The sequence below is a fragment of the Lipotes vexillifer genome, unplaced genomic scaffold (genome assembly GCF_000442215.2).
Source record: "Lipotes vexillifer unplaced genomic scaffold, Lipotes_vexillifer_v1.1 scaffold498, whole genome shotgun sequence".
Taxonomy (NCBI): domain Eukaryota; kingdom Metazoa; phylum Chordata; class Mammalia; order Artiodactyla; family Lipotidae; genus Lipotes; species Lipotes vexillifer.
In genome coordinates this window covers 612,469-628,925 of record NW_006793744.1, presented here as the reverse complement: position 1 = coordinate 628,925, position 16,457 = coordinate 612,469, and the positions used below count along the sequence as shown (strand labels likewise).

At 36.2% G+C, this 16,457-nt stretch overlaps 1 protein-coding gene and 1 pseudogene across 3 annotated transcripts in view; one reads left to right on the top strand and one right to left on the bottom strand.

Moving 5' to 3' along the window:
- The window catches only part of FBXW7 (F-box and WD repeat domain containing 7), a 209,189-nt gene that overhangs the window by 103,024 nt on the left and 89,708 nt on the right, over positions 1–16,457 (top strand). For 2 of the 3 annotated variants that reach the window (XM_007466703.1, XM_007466702.1), the window contains one exon: positions 11,112–11,681. In XM_007466703.1, the coding sequence (XP_007466765.1) occupies positions 11,181–11,681 (501 nt within the window). In that variant the 5' untranslated portion in view covers positions 11,112–11,180. Of the gene's footprint in view, positions 1–10,414; positions 10,465–11,111; positions 11,825–16,457 lie in introns of those variants that run through there. The other variant, XM_007466706.1, reaches the window with a different exon arrangement.
- LOC103086128 (oxysterol-binding protein-related protein 9 pseudogene) lies at positions 5,281–6,769 on the bottom strand (annotated as a pseudogene).

Below are 16,457 nucleotides of genomic sequence, written 5' to 3'. Positions count from 1 at the left end.
TTTGCATTTTAAAATAATAAATTTGGGGCAACTGTGGGATATCTCGATAAAACTAATAGGCTCAGTGGAGGAGTTTGGCTAGAGAGAATAGAATTGGTTGTCATTAGCTTCTATGTGGTAGTTAAAATCCCAGGTTGCAAAGAAACTGCAGAGAAGGAAGGAGCTGTCAGTGGAGAACAATAGTGCTGCCTGGTGGACAATACTAAGAAAAGGATTATATCAAGGGAAACTAAGAGATGTGAGAATTGTAGAGGGGAGTGCTTGTTTAGTAATGTCAAAAGGTACAAAAATGGTAAAAGATCCAGTGGGATTTAGCAACCAGTTTAAAATTTAGTTATAATGGAGTAAACCCAGATTGCAGAGGGAGTGGAGGTGAACGGGAGTGAGGAATTAAATTTGGCCAGAAATATGTATGTTACTTAATTTACATATACATATGTATATGTAAGTTAAATAACATAAAAAGTAGGTATTGACATATGGACTGAAAAATAGTGTTTTTCATCCTTTCTAGTAAAGATATACATGATTGATGAGGCATGTGGATTTAAAATATTCAGTTCAGAACCATAAAACTTCAAATGAATAATTGCTGCTTGTATGAATACTTGTATGATGTGCCCTGTATTGTTCATTTTGTGTTGATTTTATTAATCTACAGTACTAAGGATCTATTCAGCTAATTTTGCAGCCTCTGGAAGACTTTCGCCTTAAGCTGCATAAATGATTTCCCAGTTAGCTGCAGTACGGGAGATGTGAAACTAGAGTTACTCCGCAAGTTATGTGCTTTTGAAGTATTCATCTTTTTAGTCACACGTTTTTTATATCATGTGCTGAAAATAACAAGAAATTTGATAAAGGGAAAATATCTTTATGACTTAGAGGAAGATAATTTATAAATAAATATTAACATATTAGATTTATACCCTCTGAGTTTCAAGAGTACTACAAGTGACTTGTTCAGTACAGACTACAACTTAAAAAAATGTGTTTAAAATATCTGGTACTTTTTTGTGACCTGGCTTGTAGCTCTTCTTTGATGAGGAAAGAATTCTCAGCACGCGACTGGCTTTAAAAAGATGTAATAATTATTTACTCACTAAATGTTTTGAGCACCTACTGAGCCAAGCATTTCTGTAGGGGCTGAAGATAGTGGTGAAAAAGGTAAGTCTCTTCCCTTAAATTCTAGTGGGAAGCTTAAATTCTAGTGGGCTTAAATTCTAGTGGGAAGAGGCAGAGCTTAAATTCTAGAGGGAAGAGGCAGATAATACATGAAGAAATGAATGGATGGATGGATGGATGGATGGTTGGATGGATGGATAGATAGATAGGCACTCTATATAATAGACACTATTCCAGTGCTTTTATAAAGTACTTGGAGCAGAATAAAGCAGGGCAAAGGGGAATAATGTGATGCAAGGGAGTGATTATTTTAAATAAGATGATTAGGGAAAGTGCATTTCTTAGAGGATGTTTGAAAAGAGTCCTAAAGGAAATAATGGGAAGAACCATGTAGATATATGAGGGAGAGCATTCAGATAGAAGGTGTATCCAGTGCAAAGGCTCTGAGGTAGCAGCGTATTTTCCTCTTCCAGAAAGAACAAGGACAGAAAGAGTGGAGCAAAGTGAAAAAGAGAGAAGAGTGGAATATGAGCTCAGAGTGGTGGGATGTGTGTCGACTACACAGGGCCTAAAATACAACCATTTAAAAAAAAAATGACCTTTATTGTGAGTGAGATGGGAAGCTCTTGGTGGATTTTGAGTAGCAGAGTGATACTAAGTAAGTGATACTTAGTATGTGTTCCAGATACTTAACTTTAATCAGTTTGAACATAGTGATGAATACTAAATTACTAATTTGTCATATAGAGAGTTCATAGTATGCAGCTGGAGTATTATTAAGTGGTACGTCCAGAAGAGGAATCCTGGTGATTAGTGAGGTTCTTTTAGGATTCATTGAAAATCCTAACCTGCTTATAGAAGGTGATTCCAAGCTTTGAGTTATCCTTCTCGATGATCAGTACAATTTGGTTGATTTTCCTACCATCTATATCTTAAAGCTTCTTAACTGACTTTGTAGATCAAGCCTAGTGGCTTCTGAAAATGTTAGTATTGCACAGTCTTTGAAGGCTTTGACAATTTGCTTGTCACCCCGTGTACATTAGTGTAACCAGTATTCCTCAGTGTCTACTATGATTTCAAGGTTAATCTTTGCCTGGTAATCTTTGGAGGCTCACAATTCTGGTTCACTCTGAGATAGGCTTTCAGAGCTCACTTTAACGTGTATACTATGCCCTCTTTAACTCCTTTAAGCAACCTAAAATAAGCTGTTCAAATGGTTTTGGATAATCAAAGGTCTTTTGAGAAGCGATGTTCATAAGAAACTATTTAAAAAGTTTGTGAGAAACTTAAAAAAAAAAAAGGCACTGAAATTAGGTCTGAAGTGCTGCTAAATTAACCAGGTATAATGACTAAAAGTTACCCTGTATTTTCTAGGACTTGGGGAAAGTCACATAGTAGTTCTCTTTTATCTCAATAACCTTATTATTGAATTTTTTTGAAGAGCAATTATTATAATACTTCTCCTTCATCCTGGAATGGAGATGCCTGTAGGTGTCTCTTCCTTTAGGTACCCTTAGGTTTGGGCCTCTGTGGACTTTCACACTGCCTGGAGAAGCCTGTTCTCCCCACTTTCCTAAGGAAAAGTGGTGCCCCTTCTCCCTTTTCTTTCTCCAGCCATTACTTTATACAAAGTCCAGCTTTATTTAATATGGGATTTGCCTACTCACTAAAATTTGTTTGTAACACCAAAACTCAATACTTGTGGTACTTTCACAGTCATTTGTGGATGTTCGCATGCACAGGATGGCAAAAAATTTGAGTCACCTGACATGGACTTTCCCGTCTGAACCAGGTGACACTCTGCTTTCTTGTTTCAGCTCTCATATTCTACACAAGTGTCCTTTTCATCGTCTGTTTACTGAAACATTTTTCACTAAAAGCTTTTTGTGTTTATTGTTTGTCGTTTTGCTGTTCAAAATGATTCCCAAGCAGTTTTGAGGTACTGCCTAGTGTTGTGATGTGCATTATGGAAAACATACATGTTAGATAAGCTTCTTTCAGACATGAATTTATAGTGCTGTTGACCATGAGTTCAATGTTAATGAATCAACTATATATTAAATAACATGTCTTTAAATAGAAATACACATATAAAAAGATTATGTATTGATCAGTTGGCAAAAATGTGACTAGAGGCTCGCAGGAACTCAACCGTGTATTTCCCTTAGGAACACTTGTTTGGTATTTGCGGCAACTTTATAGAACACAATTACTGTGAATAGTGAGAAGGGACTGGGACTTCCCTGGTGGCGCAGTGGTTAAGAATCCACTTGCCAATGCGGGGGACACGGGTTCGAGCCCTGGTCCAGGAAGATCCCACATGCCGCAGAGCAACTAAGCCTGTGCACCACAACTACTGAGCCTGCACTCTAGAGCCCGTGAGCCACAACTACTGAGCCTGCATGCCACAACTATTGAAGCCCGTGCGCCTAGAGCGTGTGCTCTGCAACAAGAGAAGCCACCGCAATGAGAAGCCTGTGCACCACAAGGAAGAGTAACCCCCGCTTGCTGCAACTAGAGAAAGCCCGCACACAGCAACGAAGACCCAATGCAGCCAAAAATAAATACGTAAATTAAAAAAAAAAAAATGAAAACGGACTATGTTTAATTAAGGGTAGTGATTTATAGAGACTTCAGGTATAAACATTTCATCATTCCCTCTCACTGAAACCATGGTTTTAGATTTGTTTAAATACATGCATAAAGAGTTGTAATGTAAAATTTAATTTTGCTATGGGTTCAGGGTAAAAGTCACTGATTAACTTGTAAAGAAACATTTCTAAACATTATCTTTTACAAAATTAATATGTGCCTGAGGCATATTGAGTGCTCAGTGAGTATTTATTTTAGAGTAATAATTTTTGAGCATTGTAGGATTCTGGTTTTGGAGAAGGCGGCAATATCAGTGTTAGAGAATAATATTCTTTTAAGACTTTATCGTATGTAGTTATGTAGACTGAGGCACATGAAAGAAAACTCAGTTGAATGTCAATTCCTGGTCCCTGCTTTGCTCTAAGCTAGCTAATCCTGAGAAATACTTACTCTCTTTGAGCCCAATTGCTTTGTCTGTGAAGTGAGGAACATTTTCAATTTGTTCAGTTTCATTTTCTTTTATCAGTATTATTCCTGACCTTAAATCATTTCCATTCTCATCAAGGAAATCATGCAATTTAATGTCAAAATATATTAGCTGTCACATTTTGTTTTACTGACTTCAACTTCAGTCTCACTGATTATTGATAAAAATGTAAGTTATGTATATGATATACCTGATATTATATACTGGTAAGAAGAAATAAAAGAACATCCTTAAATTTTACATAATTTTTTTTTAGGATATAGGATTCTGTTTGTTGATGTTTGTGTTTCATATGATACAGTGTCCTAAATCATACAAAAAGTTTTCTCTAAAAAAAGTTTAAAATTAGAATTATAAAAAGCAAAAATGTACTTTTATTAATACCTCATTTATTAATATTTCCTGTATGGCAGAAGTTTTAGATTATGGGTGCTTAGTTTTTTTTTTTTGTGGGACTTTATAAACTAATTTTTTTTTTTTTTTGGAAAAATTGCTTTATGAAGCCTTAAGAAGCACTGAGTATAATTAAACTGTAGTCCAGAGTTAGATACAATTTAATAATAGTTCATTTCCAAAATAAAAGTTATTGTAGGTGAGACCATGAAATTTCCTAACACGTGATTTTAATACTTTGCCCTAAATTTTCTGAAACAACTCAGAGGAACCAACATTTACAGTAGATGGCGTATTTATGAAAAATCTGGCATCACCTATTTCATATATATATATAAACCCCAAGATTATATGAACTAGGAAACAGATGTTGTATATCTCAACAGCAATACTAGAATGCAGAGTTTGAGACTGGGATTTATAACGTGGGATTTGGAAAAGGAGCAGACATCTTGTTTTCAAAACCTGAAGTTTTTCTCAAGACTGAAGTCAACATTGTAACTGCCACAGAACAGGAAAAGGGAAGCTTTTCTCGCTTTACTTGTTCATCTGCATCAGAAAGTCCAGTATCCCTGAGATAGGAACCACTGCAATAAGAAGGGAGTGAATAGGTTCTCCCAAAGGAGGATTGTTACTTCATTATACCTCTGCCCTGGTCACCAGGAGCGAACTTTGCATTTCCCAACCTAATGCTTGGCAGCACCGAGACGTTTCAGTCATGGTTCATCATAAACCCAGCATTCTCCATCTTCATGAAATAACCTGTCTCCCATTGAATTTCCTTTTGTTTCCTTTCTCGGGCTTCGACTCTTTGTCTTTCTTCAAGTCTGTGCTTGGCTTCAGTTGCTGCATCAGTGTCTCTGATTTTTAAGTTGAAAGTGACATCCTTCCAAAGGCAGCGGGATTCATACTCATGCTCATCTTCCAGCTTCCTCACTTTCTTCTTGATTATAGGCAACTTCTTGGTATCTATAAAAATTACATTTTCCCCTGTTGAGTATTTTGCATACATTATACCATTCCAGTCCCCATCAATTGAGCAGAAAGATTTCTTGTCATTTGGAGAAAAAATCTCAGCAGTAATTCTGTGCTTCTTGCCCCCATAGAAAGGTTTAGTGTGGAAGACGATATTGGTACTATAGCCAGTTTTGAAACAGTATTGCATTCTCCGCCTAGTTCCACGCAGGGCACTGTGAGGATAGACCTTCCACAGCCATTGCGGAATGTGAGAATGTAGTGTTCATCATGAGGTACCATTTTACAGCCTGAACCATTCGGTCTGTGGCATCCTTCTGGTCACTAATACTCACAAACAGGTCCGGATGTGTGAAAAAGTCTGCATACATTTCTAAAAGAGATCTTCTTTCAAGAATAAATGTTGGAAGAACTACCTTAGTAAGATCCATTCCAAGCCTAACCTGTGACAACAGATGCATGATAATACTCTTGTGCTCTTCTAACGACCCTGCCTCCCCTTCATCATCTCTCTCATGTGAATAGAAAAGTTCAGCATCACTTGTTCCATTGGACATGGAAGAATTAAGTGACTCCGTGGTATCTGGGCACTTTAGACTATTCCCTAAGCTGCTGTGTGTCAAGACTGAGGCAGATCCAGAGGAATCTATTAAGTGCTGTGGGGATGAGCCACTCTGATGGAATTCATCCACATCATAGAATTCATCTTCACTTCTAGAATAAGGGAACTCTGGGACTGTGTTTGGAAACAAGATGACATGGCTTGGAGAAGTTAAACTGCTTCTAGGTGGTGAGTGCCCACTGCCTGTACTATTTGGTGTTGGAGTCTGATGATGTCCCAAGGTAGCTAATACAGGTCCAGCTGGTAGAGAAGATGGATGCTGCTCTGACTTACACAACTGAGCAGGTTCTGGAGGTAAGACAGTCTGGGAAGGCATTGTGTTGATCACACGTTCCAAGGGACTAGGTTGGTATATTGCATCTACAGGATTAATAGTCCTTTTAGCGATCTGCAGCAACACAATGCAGTGTTTAATTGATTCTACCATGCTATTTGTTGTTTCTTTGAGAGTTGCAGTTTTCTTTCTCTGTTCATCATCTTTGCAGTTTTGAAGTTTGTCATCGAAAAGCTTTAACTGCTCTATCAAGATTTGTAGGTAAGCATCAGCCTCTGTTAAGTTTTTTATCAAAGTTTTGGACACTAGGGAACAAATCCTGAATCAAACCCCCAGGGGGTGTCGGGAAGGAGGCAGGGAGAGAACGATATCGATATTCGTGCCGGCGGCCCCCGGCAAACAGCAGGGTCCCTGGGGACTCAGGGGTGGGAGCCGTCCCCTCCCTCTCCCAGGCCCTCCGGGTCTAATTACTCAGCAAGTAGCCATCAAGAAAGCCGTTCGCCAAGGCCCCTGCACTCTGTGCCTCCAGGGGAGGGAGATGAGGGCCGCTTCCGAGCACCCGCTCTTCTCCACCGTCTGCCGGATCACCGGGCTGCTGCGCAGTCGGTCCGGTCCGGTTCAGCCGGTCCCTCGGGACAGCTCCTCGCCGCCTGTGTAAACTAATTTTTGAATGGTTTTTTCCCCCATAAAAGTGTTTAATAGTTGATTCTGATTTCCTATTAATTACTGGATAAATATTTATTTTAATTAAGTCATTAGCTTATTTAATAGATTATTATTAGAAAGAACAAATTTTCTAAAAATAGTGTTTTTTAAATTAATACCAACAGAAAATGAAATTTTCCTCTTAGTTTCTATATATTTATTACTATTTTCCACTCCCAAAATGAGTCACAGAAATCCAATTTTTATGTAAGTCTATCAGTTAGATATTTTCAGCCTCTTCAAATATTCTGGAATTCCTGTAATTTGACTTTCAGTTGTGTCATTGAATATTTTTTATTGGCTGTACTTTAAATCTGATTCTTCTACTTGGATTTTCCATTATTGACCAGGTCTATCGTTAAGAATCTGTATTATTTTGAAAGCTATTTACATGCCACACTGTAAATATAAGAGTCAGTTATCTTCATTGGCTTAAGACATTTCTTCTCTGTTCCCCTCAACATTACACTAAAGTTATACAATGACAGTGATTTGTATTTTTATTATTCATAATTGGTAACAGAAGTGTTCTTCAGTGACCAGGTACTGTTTTTGAAATGCCAGTTATAAACTTTCTATTTGTTGATAGGCTGGCTGCTTACCAACAGTCTCCTCCCTTTATACACATTCTTTATGCTTTGTTTTATGATCTTGATTCTCTCATTTTTTTACTTTGTAAGTTGCTCTTAATATGTCATTTAACCTGTTTCGGTCTTGTAAAAATATGCCTGTTAGGTTGGGTACACAAAGGGCAGTTTTCTTGGGGCCTGCACTAACCCAGGCAGTGTCCCTGATTTCATGCCATTCTGTGAATAAACATCCAAGTGAAAAACGTTCTTGTTAGTGTCACGAGAACTAGACTTTAGATACAGTTACTAAAGCAAGATTTTGATTCTAGCCTTGAAGAAATCCCGTGTATAGCAGATTTACTTTTATATACACAGGGGTACTGTGTGTGTGTGTGTGTGTGTGTGTGTGTGTGTATTTTTTCATTTGTGTAGGTCACTGTTTCAGCATGTTATTTTTAACCTGATTTCCTGTGATATTTTCATAGTTTGTCTTTACATATACTAGCCAGCAAGATTTTGATGACCTTTATTTTCTGTAGTTTATCTTCTGAAAACAATGGATATATATATTCCTTTTTCTAAGGAACCCTACCTGCTACCTCAAAGATAAAGTTTGTATTGTGCTTGCCTGAGTTGTAAATAAGAACCACTTGACTTTTATTTTTATTTTTTTCTTCAAAAGCATAATAACATTTTATTTTATTTTTAATTTTTATTTTACACTGGAGTATAGTTGATTAACAATGTTGTGTTAGTTTCAGGTGTACAGCAAAGTGATTCAGTTATACATGTATCTATTCTTTTTCAAATTCTTTTCCCATTTAGGTTTTTACAGAATATTTGGCAGAGTTCTCTGTGCTCTACAGTAGGTTCTTGTTGGTTATCTATTAGAACCACTTGACTTTTAAAAGCCGCATTTAATATATATTACATCATAGTTTATTGATTACATTTGATCATCAAAATCTCTTGCGCGAAAGAAGGTTCCCTTCCTCTTTCTCTAGAGGACTGTTTCATATCTTTCTCTTCAAATTTGTAACATCACTCTCAGCTGATAACCTTGCTTCTTCCTATTTTACAAAGAAAAGGAAAAAATAATTGAAGGAATGAGCAGGGAACTTCCAAAGACTCTGACCACTATAAAAATCTACCTACTTCCAACTGTTCCCACATTGAGAAATATGCTAAAAAGAAGTAAAGTATTTATATAATACTATTCTGCTTTTCCATCTATAACCGTAAATGTAGTATCCCCTTTTCTAACTAACGTTTGAACGCTTTCTCATCATCCCCTTTTTAATTACTTAAGGATATCACTTCACTATTTCTTCTCTCTCTTGATTACCATTATTGACTTTTTTGTTTTGTGCTGGATCGTTCTTGTCAGTGTACAGTTATGCTGCTAGTTCGCTAGTCTTAAAGAATCAAAAATCTTCTCTTGACCCCGTTTTCCCTACCAATTACTACTCCCTTTCTTTTGTTCCCTTTTGCATCAAACTCCAAACGCTTCCATACCCACCATCTCTATTCTCTTTTCCCAGTCTCTTAAATCTACTTTTATCAGACTTCAACTAACGAAAACTGCTCCTATTACTAGTGACTTCCATGTTACTGAATCCAGTGGTCAGTTCTTTGTCTCCATCCTACTTGATCTCTTGGCAGTAGTTGTCATCATTTACTTTCTCCTGCTGGATATGCTTTCTTAACTTGGCTTTACGGGTAACTCTGGTTCTTGGTTTTCCTACTTAGTCACCTTTGCTGGCTACTTATCTTCTTTTAGAATGTTGGAGGGTCTCGGGTCCATCTTTAGAACTCTTCTCTTTCTACACTTATACTTCTAGAGTAATTAGAATTTAAGAATTTTCCCCCCCCACACTGTAGCTTATTTCTTAGAAATTGTTGATTATAGAAGAGAAAATAAAATACTGCTGTTTAAAAACTATCTTTTGGACTTTCTTGACCGCATCTTAAAGTTTGCGGTGAGAACTGTGGACCTTTGGGAGAGTGACCATCTAGTGGCAAGGGTTGGAGAGGTGGATAAGGCTCTTTTATTTAAAGATCATTGTGATATAATGTAGTAACTCTTAGGGCATGATAGAAAATGGATATTGTATTTCCTTATCTCATAAACCTTAAAGGTATTTTTAAAAGGAATTTTATATAAACGTGTGTAATGTGTTGGCATTATTTTCTGTAACCTCAAGCATGTCCATATAGATATCTGCAAAGGATGAAATTTAAGAAGGAACGTTATGAAAAGATTCTGTATCAGATCAAATTTTAGAGCCACTGTTAAAAACATAAAAGTAAACATTGAGAAATACGGTAAAAAAAATGAATTAAAACACATCATACCACTGCCTAAATGCAGTTTATATTTTGAAATATTTCTTCAATCTAGTCTTGTGCAGTTTAAAAATCATTCTATGATCATATAATATCCTTCATTTTGTGAAAACGTCCATGTTTTCACAGATTTTTTTTTATGAACATTATGTTTAGGGATTGTACTAAATATATCCCATCTCATGGGTTCATTTGTTTTGAACATTTGGGTTTTGATTATTTTAATTTACATTTACATTTATTTATTTATTTATTTATTTATTTATTTATTTATTTAGTGGATAAAGCTGCAGTGAGTATCCTCTGCATCATTTTTTTTTCTGTTTTAGGATTACTTCCTTAGGATAGATTGCCAGAAGTGGAGTGACTGGGTCAGAGGGTATGAACTTACTAACGTTTTTTCTTTTCTCTTTTTGAAATAAAAATGTTTATTTATTTGATGTCTAGTTGATTTATATTCATTATGAAAAATGAAAATCATAGTGATTATATTTGGTAACTGTCAGAAAACTGTGTCTAAAGGCAAGATTCTGTGATCCAAAAAGTTTGGGAAATTCCTAAAGTTCAAAAAAAAGCCTTTTAATCTTGGTTTATCTCAGCATTTCCTGAACTTAACTGAGCATTGAATAGGTTTTTTTGTGATACACTTCTTAACATTTTGTAGAAGTTTGACAAAGGGTATAGTTTATGAGCTGCTGATCTAAAATTTAAAAATGTTTTATTGGTTAGATTATGTTTTATTGGTCAAAGCAACTAAACTATAAACCTTTGTTCTAAAATTATTCTTAAAAGGAGATTAAAATAAAGCTGTTTACTATATGATTTTTGTGTATGTCTTTATAAAGTCTCATACTTTTATAATTTAAACTTTCTATACTGACTCCAAAAGAACATCTTAATGTCTCCATGGCATCAAATACTTTTTACAGTCTTTAATGAAATTTGGAATATAGACATATAACATAAAAGTAGAAGATAATGTAGATTGTACAAACCTTTTTTCCCTCCCCCCATTTTTCTCTACAGAATGTGAAAACCTTTGCATCTTCTGATAGTCTAGCCAAGGTCCAAGAAGTAGCAAGCTGGCTTTTGGAAATGAATCAGGAACTGCTCTCTGTGGGCAGCAAAAGACGACGAACTGGAGGCTCTCTGAGAGGTAACCCTTCCTCAAGCCAGGCAGATGAGGAGCAGATGAATCACGTGGTGGAGGAGGAACAGCAGCAGCAGCTAAGACAACAAGAGGAGGAGCACACTGCAAGGAATGGTGAAGTTGTTGGAGCAGAACCTAGACCTGGAGACCAAAGTGATTCCCAGCAAGGACAATTGGAAGAAAATAATAACCGGTTTATTTCAGTAGATGAGGACTCCTCGGGAAACCAAGAGGAACAAGAGGAAGACGAAGAACATGCTGGTGAACAAGATGAGGAGGATGAAGAGGAAGAGGAAATGGACCAGGAGAGTGATGATTTTGATCAGTCTGATGACAGCAGCAGGGAAGATGAACATACACATAGTAACAGTGTCACAAACTCTAGTAGTATCGTGGACCTGCCTATTCACCACCTCTCCTCCCCGTTCTATACAAAGACAACAAAAGTGAGTACATTTAGTCTGCTCTTCACCTGAGAAAGTTTACATATCCGTATTAATTGTAATGAAACTTTCCTCGCAGTCTTTGTAGTATTGCAAAATTAATCTTCAGATGTGTAGTAATAAAATGAACTAAGTTTTGTTTTACAGAACGTTTTAGAAAGTATTAGAAATAGAAATACTGATAATGGGACAATGTTATTACACATGGAGAGAGGATATTTGATCCTATTACTATGAAAAATCATTAATAGCAAATTTCATTATCAATTTTGTCCCTGGGACAGGGGTTAGTAGGTTGCATGTAGTGGAGAGGGTTGGAGTGAAACATGGTTTGTGTAGATCAAGTAGTGAAGGCTCTTTTCTTATTTACCAAGTGCAGCTGGGCTGGTGGGCTGTGTATTCACAGGTGTTACTCCAAGACACTAGTTACTGGAAGTTACCTCATAATTAGTTTTCTTATTATCATGAATAAGATATATCCTTTGTAAATAGTTTTCTCTTTGTTATGTAAACAAGGTAAAATTACCATCTGAATATTAGTATTTGGTTGTTGGGGAAATCTGAGTAGGTATTTTTAAAAGTTAAAATACTGGATGCTGACATATTTAAGATGAAACATTTTTCCTACATTATAAAACAACAAGAATGTATGATGCTGTCTTCACTGCTTGTTTTCTTCTAGTTATTTTATTAAAGTTAAAGCATTTAGGAACCCCAGAGGAATTGTTTTTTTTTTCTTGATTCCATTTTAGTGGAACACTCCATTTGCTTCTCCAGGCAATTTGAATATTAAGTATAGGATAACCACACCATTTTGGTTGGTATTTGACTGTGAGAAATAGGAGGTGATATGAAGATGCACTTAGATTCCCAACTTTCGCTCAAGTTACTGCCACTACTTCCCTTGCTTGCAGTTTTCCTTTCCCTTTGTTCCTGGGAGACAGCTCTGTTGGATCTGCCTCCTTATCTCATTTAGCTGGTGGTAGCCCATGGAACTAGCCATAGCCATGTTTTAAAAGGTGGACAGTTAGATTCTTGTCTAAACTAGAGGAATCCTTGTCAGTTCAGGGACTTGATGACTAATCTAGTGCTGAGAGACAGTTCCATTTTATACAGTCCTTGGAGGCTGTGCCAGAGTTAAGGACTGGATACACTGTCACTATCACACACTGTCACTGCTTCCCAGAATTGTCCTTGCTGGATAGGCAGGGAGCTGCTGTCTGAGGTGGAAGCGGGAAGTGTTTGAGTAAATATGGAATTGCCAGTACTAATTCTGTGGGGTGGCATGTGGGCTTCTTTCCTCAAAAGATTCCTGGAAGTATCACTTAAAATTGCGGTCATAACAGGGGGCAGGGATTGTGGAGAGAAAGAGGAAGCATTTCTCACTACCCAATCTTTCTATTGTATTCCCTTTCCCCCATCAAATTACAGTCAAAATGAAATGATATAGTGTCTGGGCTTTGCTTCAAAATAATACTGAAGGGGAGAATAGGAAGGAGGGTATAGATTGGCCATGAGTTGCTAATTGTTGAAGCCGGGTTATAGGGACATGGGGGTTCGTGGGTATTCTATGTAGTTTTTCAAGTATGTTTAAAGTTTTCCATGATCAAAAAAATTAAGTTGTAAAGAATATGAACACACACACACACACGCACACGCACACGCACACGCACACACACACGCACACGCACACCCCACCCAAAGTTGGAAATGAGAGTTTTCTTTACATATCATGGTCTTGTTCACTAGCTCCTCAGTCATCTAAGTGCTGACTTCTCTTCTGCATTGAATTTCATTTTCTCTGTATTTTGGTGCTATTGAAATTACAGGAAATTCAATAAGGACATCATGTGCATTTTGCTGGAGTTAGAATTTATCTTAATCAATATTTTAGGCAGTGTTGCTAAGTAGTGGTCTATATAAAGAGGAGAGAAAGTAAAAAGAATTATACTCAGAATGAATGAGGTATGTAGCATAACTTCTATCCTTTTTTTCCCTTCAGGCTTCTTCGCTCATAGATCTTTATCTTTGCATGCTTTCTGGTTCTTTATCATTTAAAAATTAGATAAAAATCATGAATATCCATGTAGAGTAGACTGTGAGTTAAACAATTCTTTGGAAAGGAGCATTTTAATTCAAATTATATCTTACTTATTTTACAGACATTAAAATAAATAATGGCTGAGGTAGTTTTTCCTCTTATTTGCTTACTTTTAAATTTTACAGTGAATCATTTATTTAGCCCATAAACAACACACAAACAGATTTAACATCATCCTCTTTAACTTGACCTGCAATAAAATAGCTTAGACACTCGGTTTAATAGTTACATTGCTGTATCAGTTTTGCTTCGGCTTGTGAACCTTAAACTCTTTCTAAAACTCTTTCTAAAACATGTTTATCCCTAATTTCCCTAGCCTGTCTGCAAGTTTAGATTTTATTTAATTGGTTTGATCTAAGAAGGAAGTGGCTTCAAGTGGTGGTTTTCATCCCTTTTACCATCCCTGTCTCAAGGTGTTGAAGTGGTACTTTGGAACGCAGCCAGATGGCTCTAACACAACCAATGGCAAAGCTCAAACCTTTTATAGTGCAATTCGCCCAGCTCATATACCTGATCTCTTGATTTCTTTCCCTCAAGGTTACTATCTCAAAAGAGGAAATTTATATCTCTCCTATTTTTTTCCTGAGAATTCAGTTGGAGGAATAGGGATTTAGTATTTAATTGCATTATCTTATTTAAGAAAGAAGTTTAATCAAAACTAAGCCATTCAAAACAATGCAAAGCTATCAATGAATTCTGCTGCATTTTAAATTAAAAACTAGAAAGCCAGCTAGACGAAATGTATCTTTTCCCTAAAGGAGAAGTCATCATAGTGTTCAGTAGGAAAATTTCCAGTGTACAGATTTGACGGGTGCCTTATATTTCCCTTCCCTTCAGGATGAAACCATAAACAGAACTTTTAGATATGTCTTATACAGATTAGCTACCTCCTTAAAAACAAACATACTGAATTTAAGTCTGTTTCCCCTAGTGACTCTTGAGTTGTGAATACAATTATTGTGTTATACATACAAGGCCACAGGAGTGGACTGAGTACTAACAGCAACAGAGCTAGATGTGTTCATGTGTTTATGTGAGTGTGTGTATGTGTGTGTGTGTGTGTAAAATGCACTTTTGATATGCTATTTATCTTGAGGTCATTTGCCTTAATAAGTACGGCAAGAATATAAAACTATTTGATTGCCAAGGCAGAGATGCCCTTCTAATAAGTAGGATGTCAATCTGAGATTGGCTCGTTTTCCTTTTTGTTTGTTCTTGAAACGCTTCTTCAGGATCATTCCCAACAACATTTTATTTTTTCAACAACATTTAAAAAAATCACCTAGTACTGTGTTACTTCAAAAGAAAATGTCAGTCACCCATGTGTATAAATCTTTTAACTACAGTAAACAGGGGGAAAGCTCTCACTGTTTCAAAATTACTTTTTTTGGAGCAGCTCTAAATTATTGATTATTATAAACATAAGACACTTTAAACTCTTGATCATTATAAACATAAGACACTTCTACAGATATTACCCTAAGCCACAATTTCTTTTAAATCCTCTTAAATTATAACTTTTGAGAAGAGTAGAGGTATAATAAGTATTTTTAAAATTCCATTTTTTAATGTTAATATGGGATTAGCCTTCTACAGTCTTACCCAGCATACCTTTCAAATGTTTTTTTTTGTTTGTTTCTTTTGTTTGTTTGTTTGTTTTTGGGCAGTTTCTTAAACATACCCTTTGGACCACTAGACTTATTTGGCATTCCCGAACATGCTATATATGCAAATATGATATTAATGAGAAAAACCATTTTTGGTCCTTCATTGTATTGGGCTTTTCTTTGAAAGCATATTGGAAACTATCAAAACTCTTAGGACAATCCTTTTCCCCCCTAGTCACCAAAGATTTATTCTAATGGGAGTCTATGGCAATAATATAAATTAGAAATTCCAGACTTTCTTAATGTTAAGAGTCAAGGACAGTGGCAGTCAAGAATTTGTGCTTATTGAGTCCATACTGTTTGCCAGTTCCTGTGAACTTGCAAACAAACTTAAGTAAGCAGAGCTTGCAGAGAGGCCAACACCCCAAAATTTCACTGTAAGTGGCAAGAGATTTTAAGGCAGATCTGCCTAATTTCAGAAAAACCCTTTCTTTTCATGCGCTATGCTGCCCCCTATGGTAGAGTTTGGCAAACATTACTAAACAAGATCTTCAGCAGAATTTTAAGTCTCTAGGTTCTAGGCTTTGGAGTATGGTGGTTTTCTAATACCATTATCACATTTGAAATCAACAGAGCTATCCTTTAGAAAGTACAGATTGCTTAGTTAAATGCTTTTCTTTGTGATATTTAGCAAGTACTGAAGTTATGAGGGCTCAAAGGCTAGTTATAACAGGAAGAAGTAAGAATGAAATTTGAGACTGGATAACAGATATTAATTCTCTCTGGATTCCATCAAATGTGCTTCTTAATTAGTGGTTGTGTGCCAGCTATTTCTGTAAATTTGGTTAGTCTGCCTGCAAATTCGAAATTCAAATGCCCATCTCTTCAGTTTTAACTCCCTGTGTCAACAGTCTTTTATTTATATATATATATATATATATATATATATATATATATTTTCTTTTCCATTGTGGTTTATTAGAGGATATTGAATATAGTTCCCTGTGCTATACAGTAGGACCTCGTTGTTTATCTGCTCTATATATAATAGTTTGCATCTGCTAACCCCAA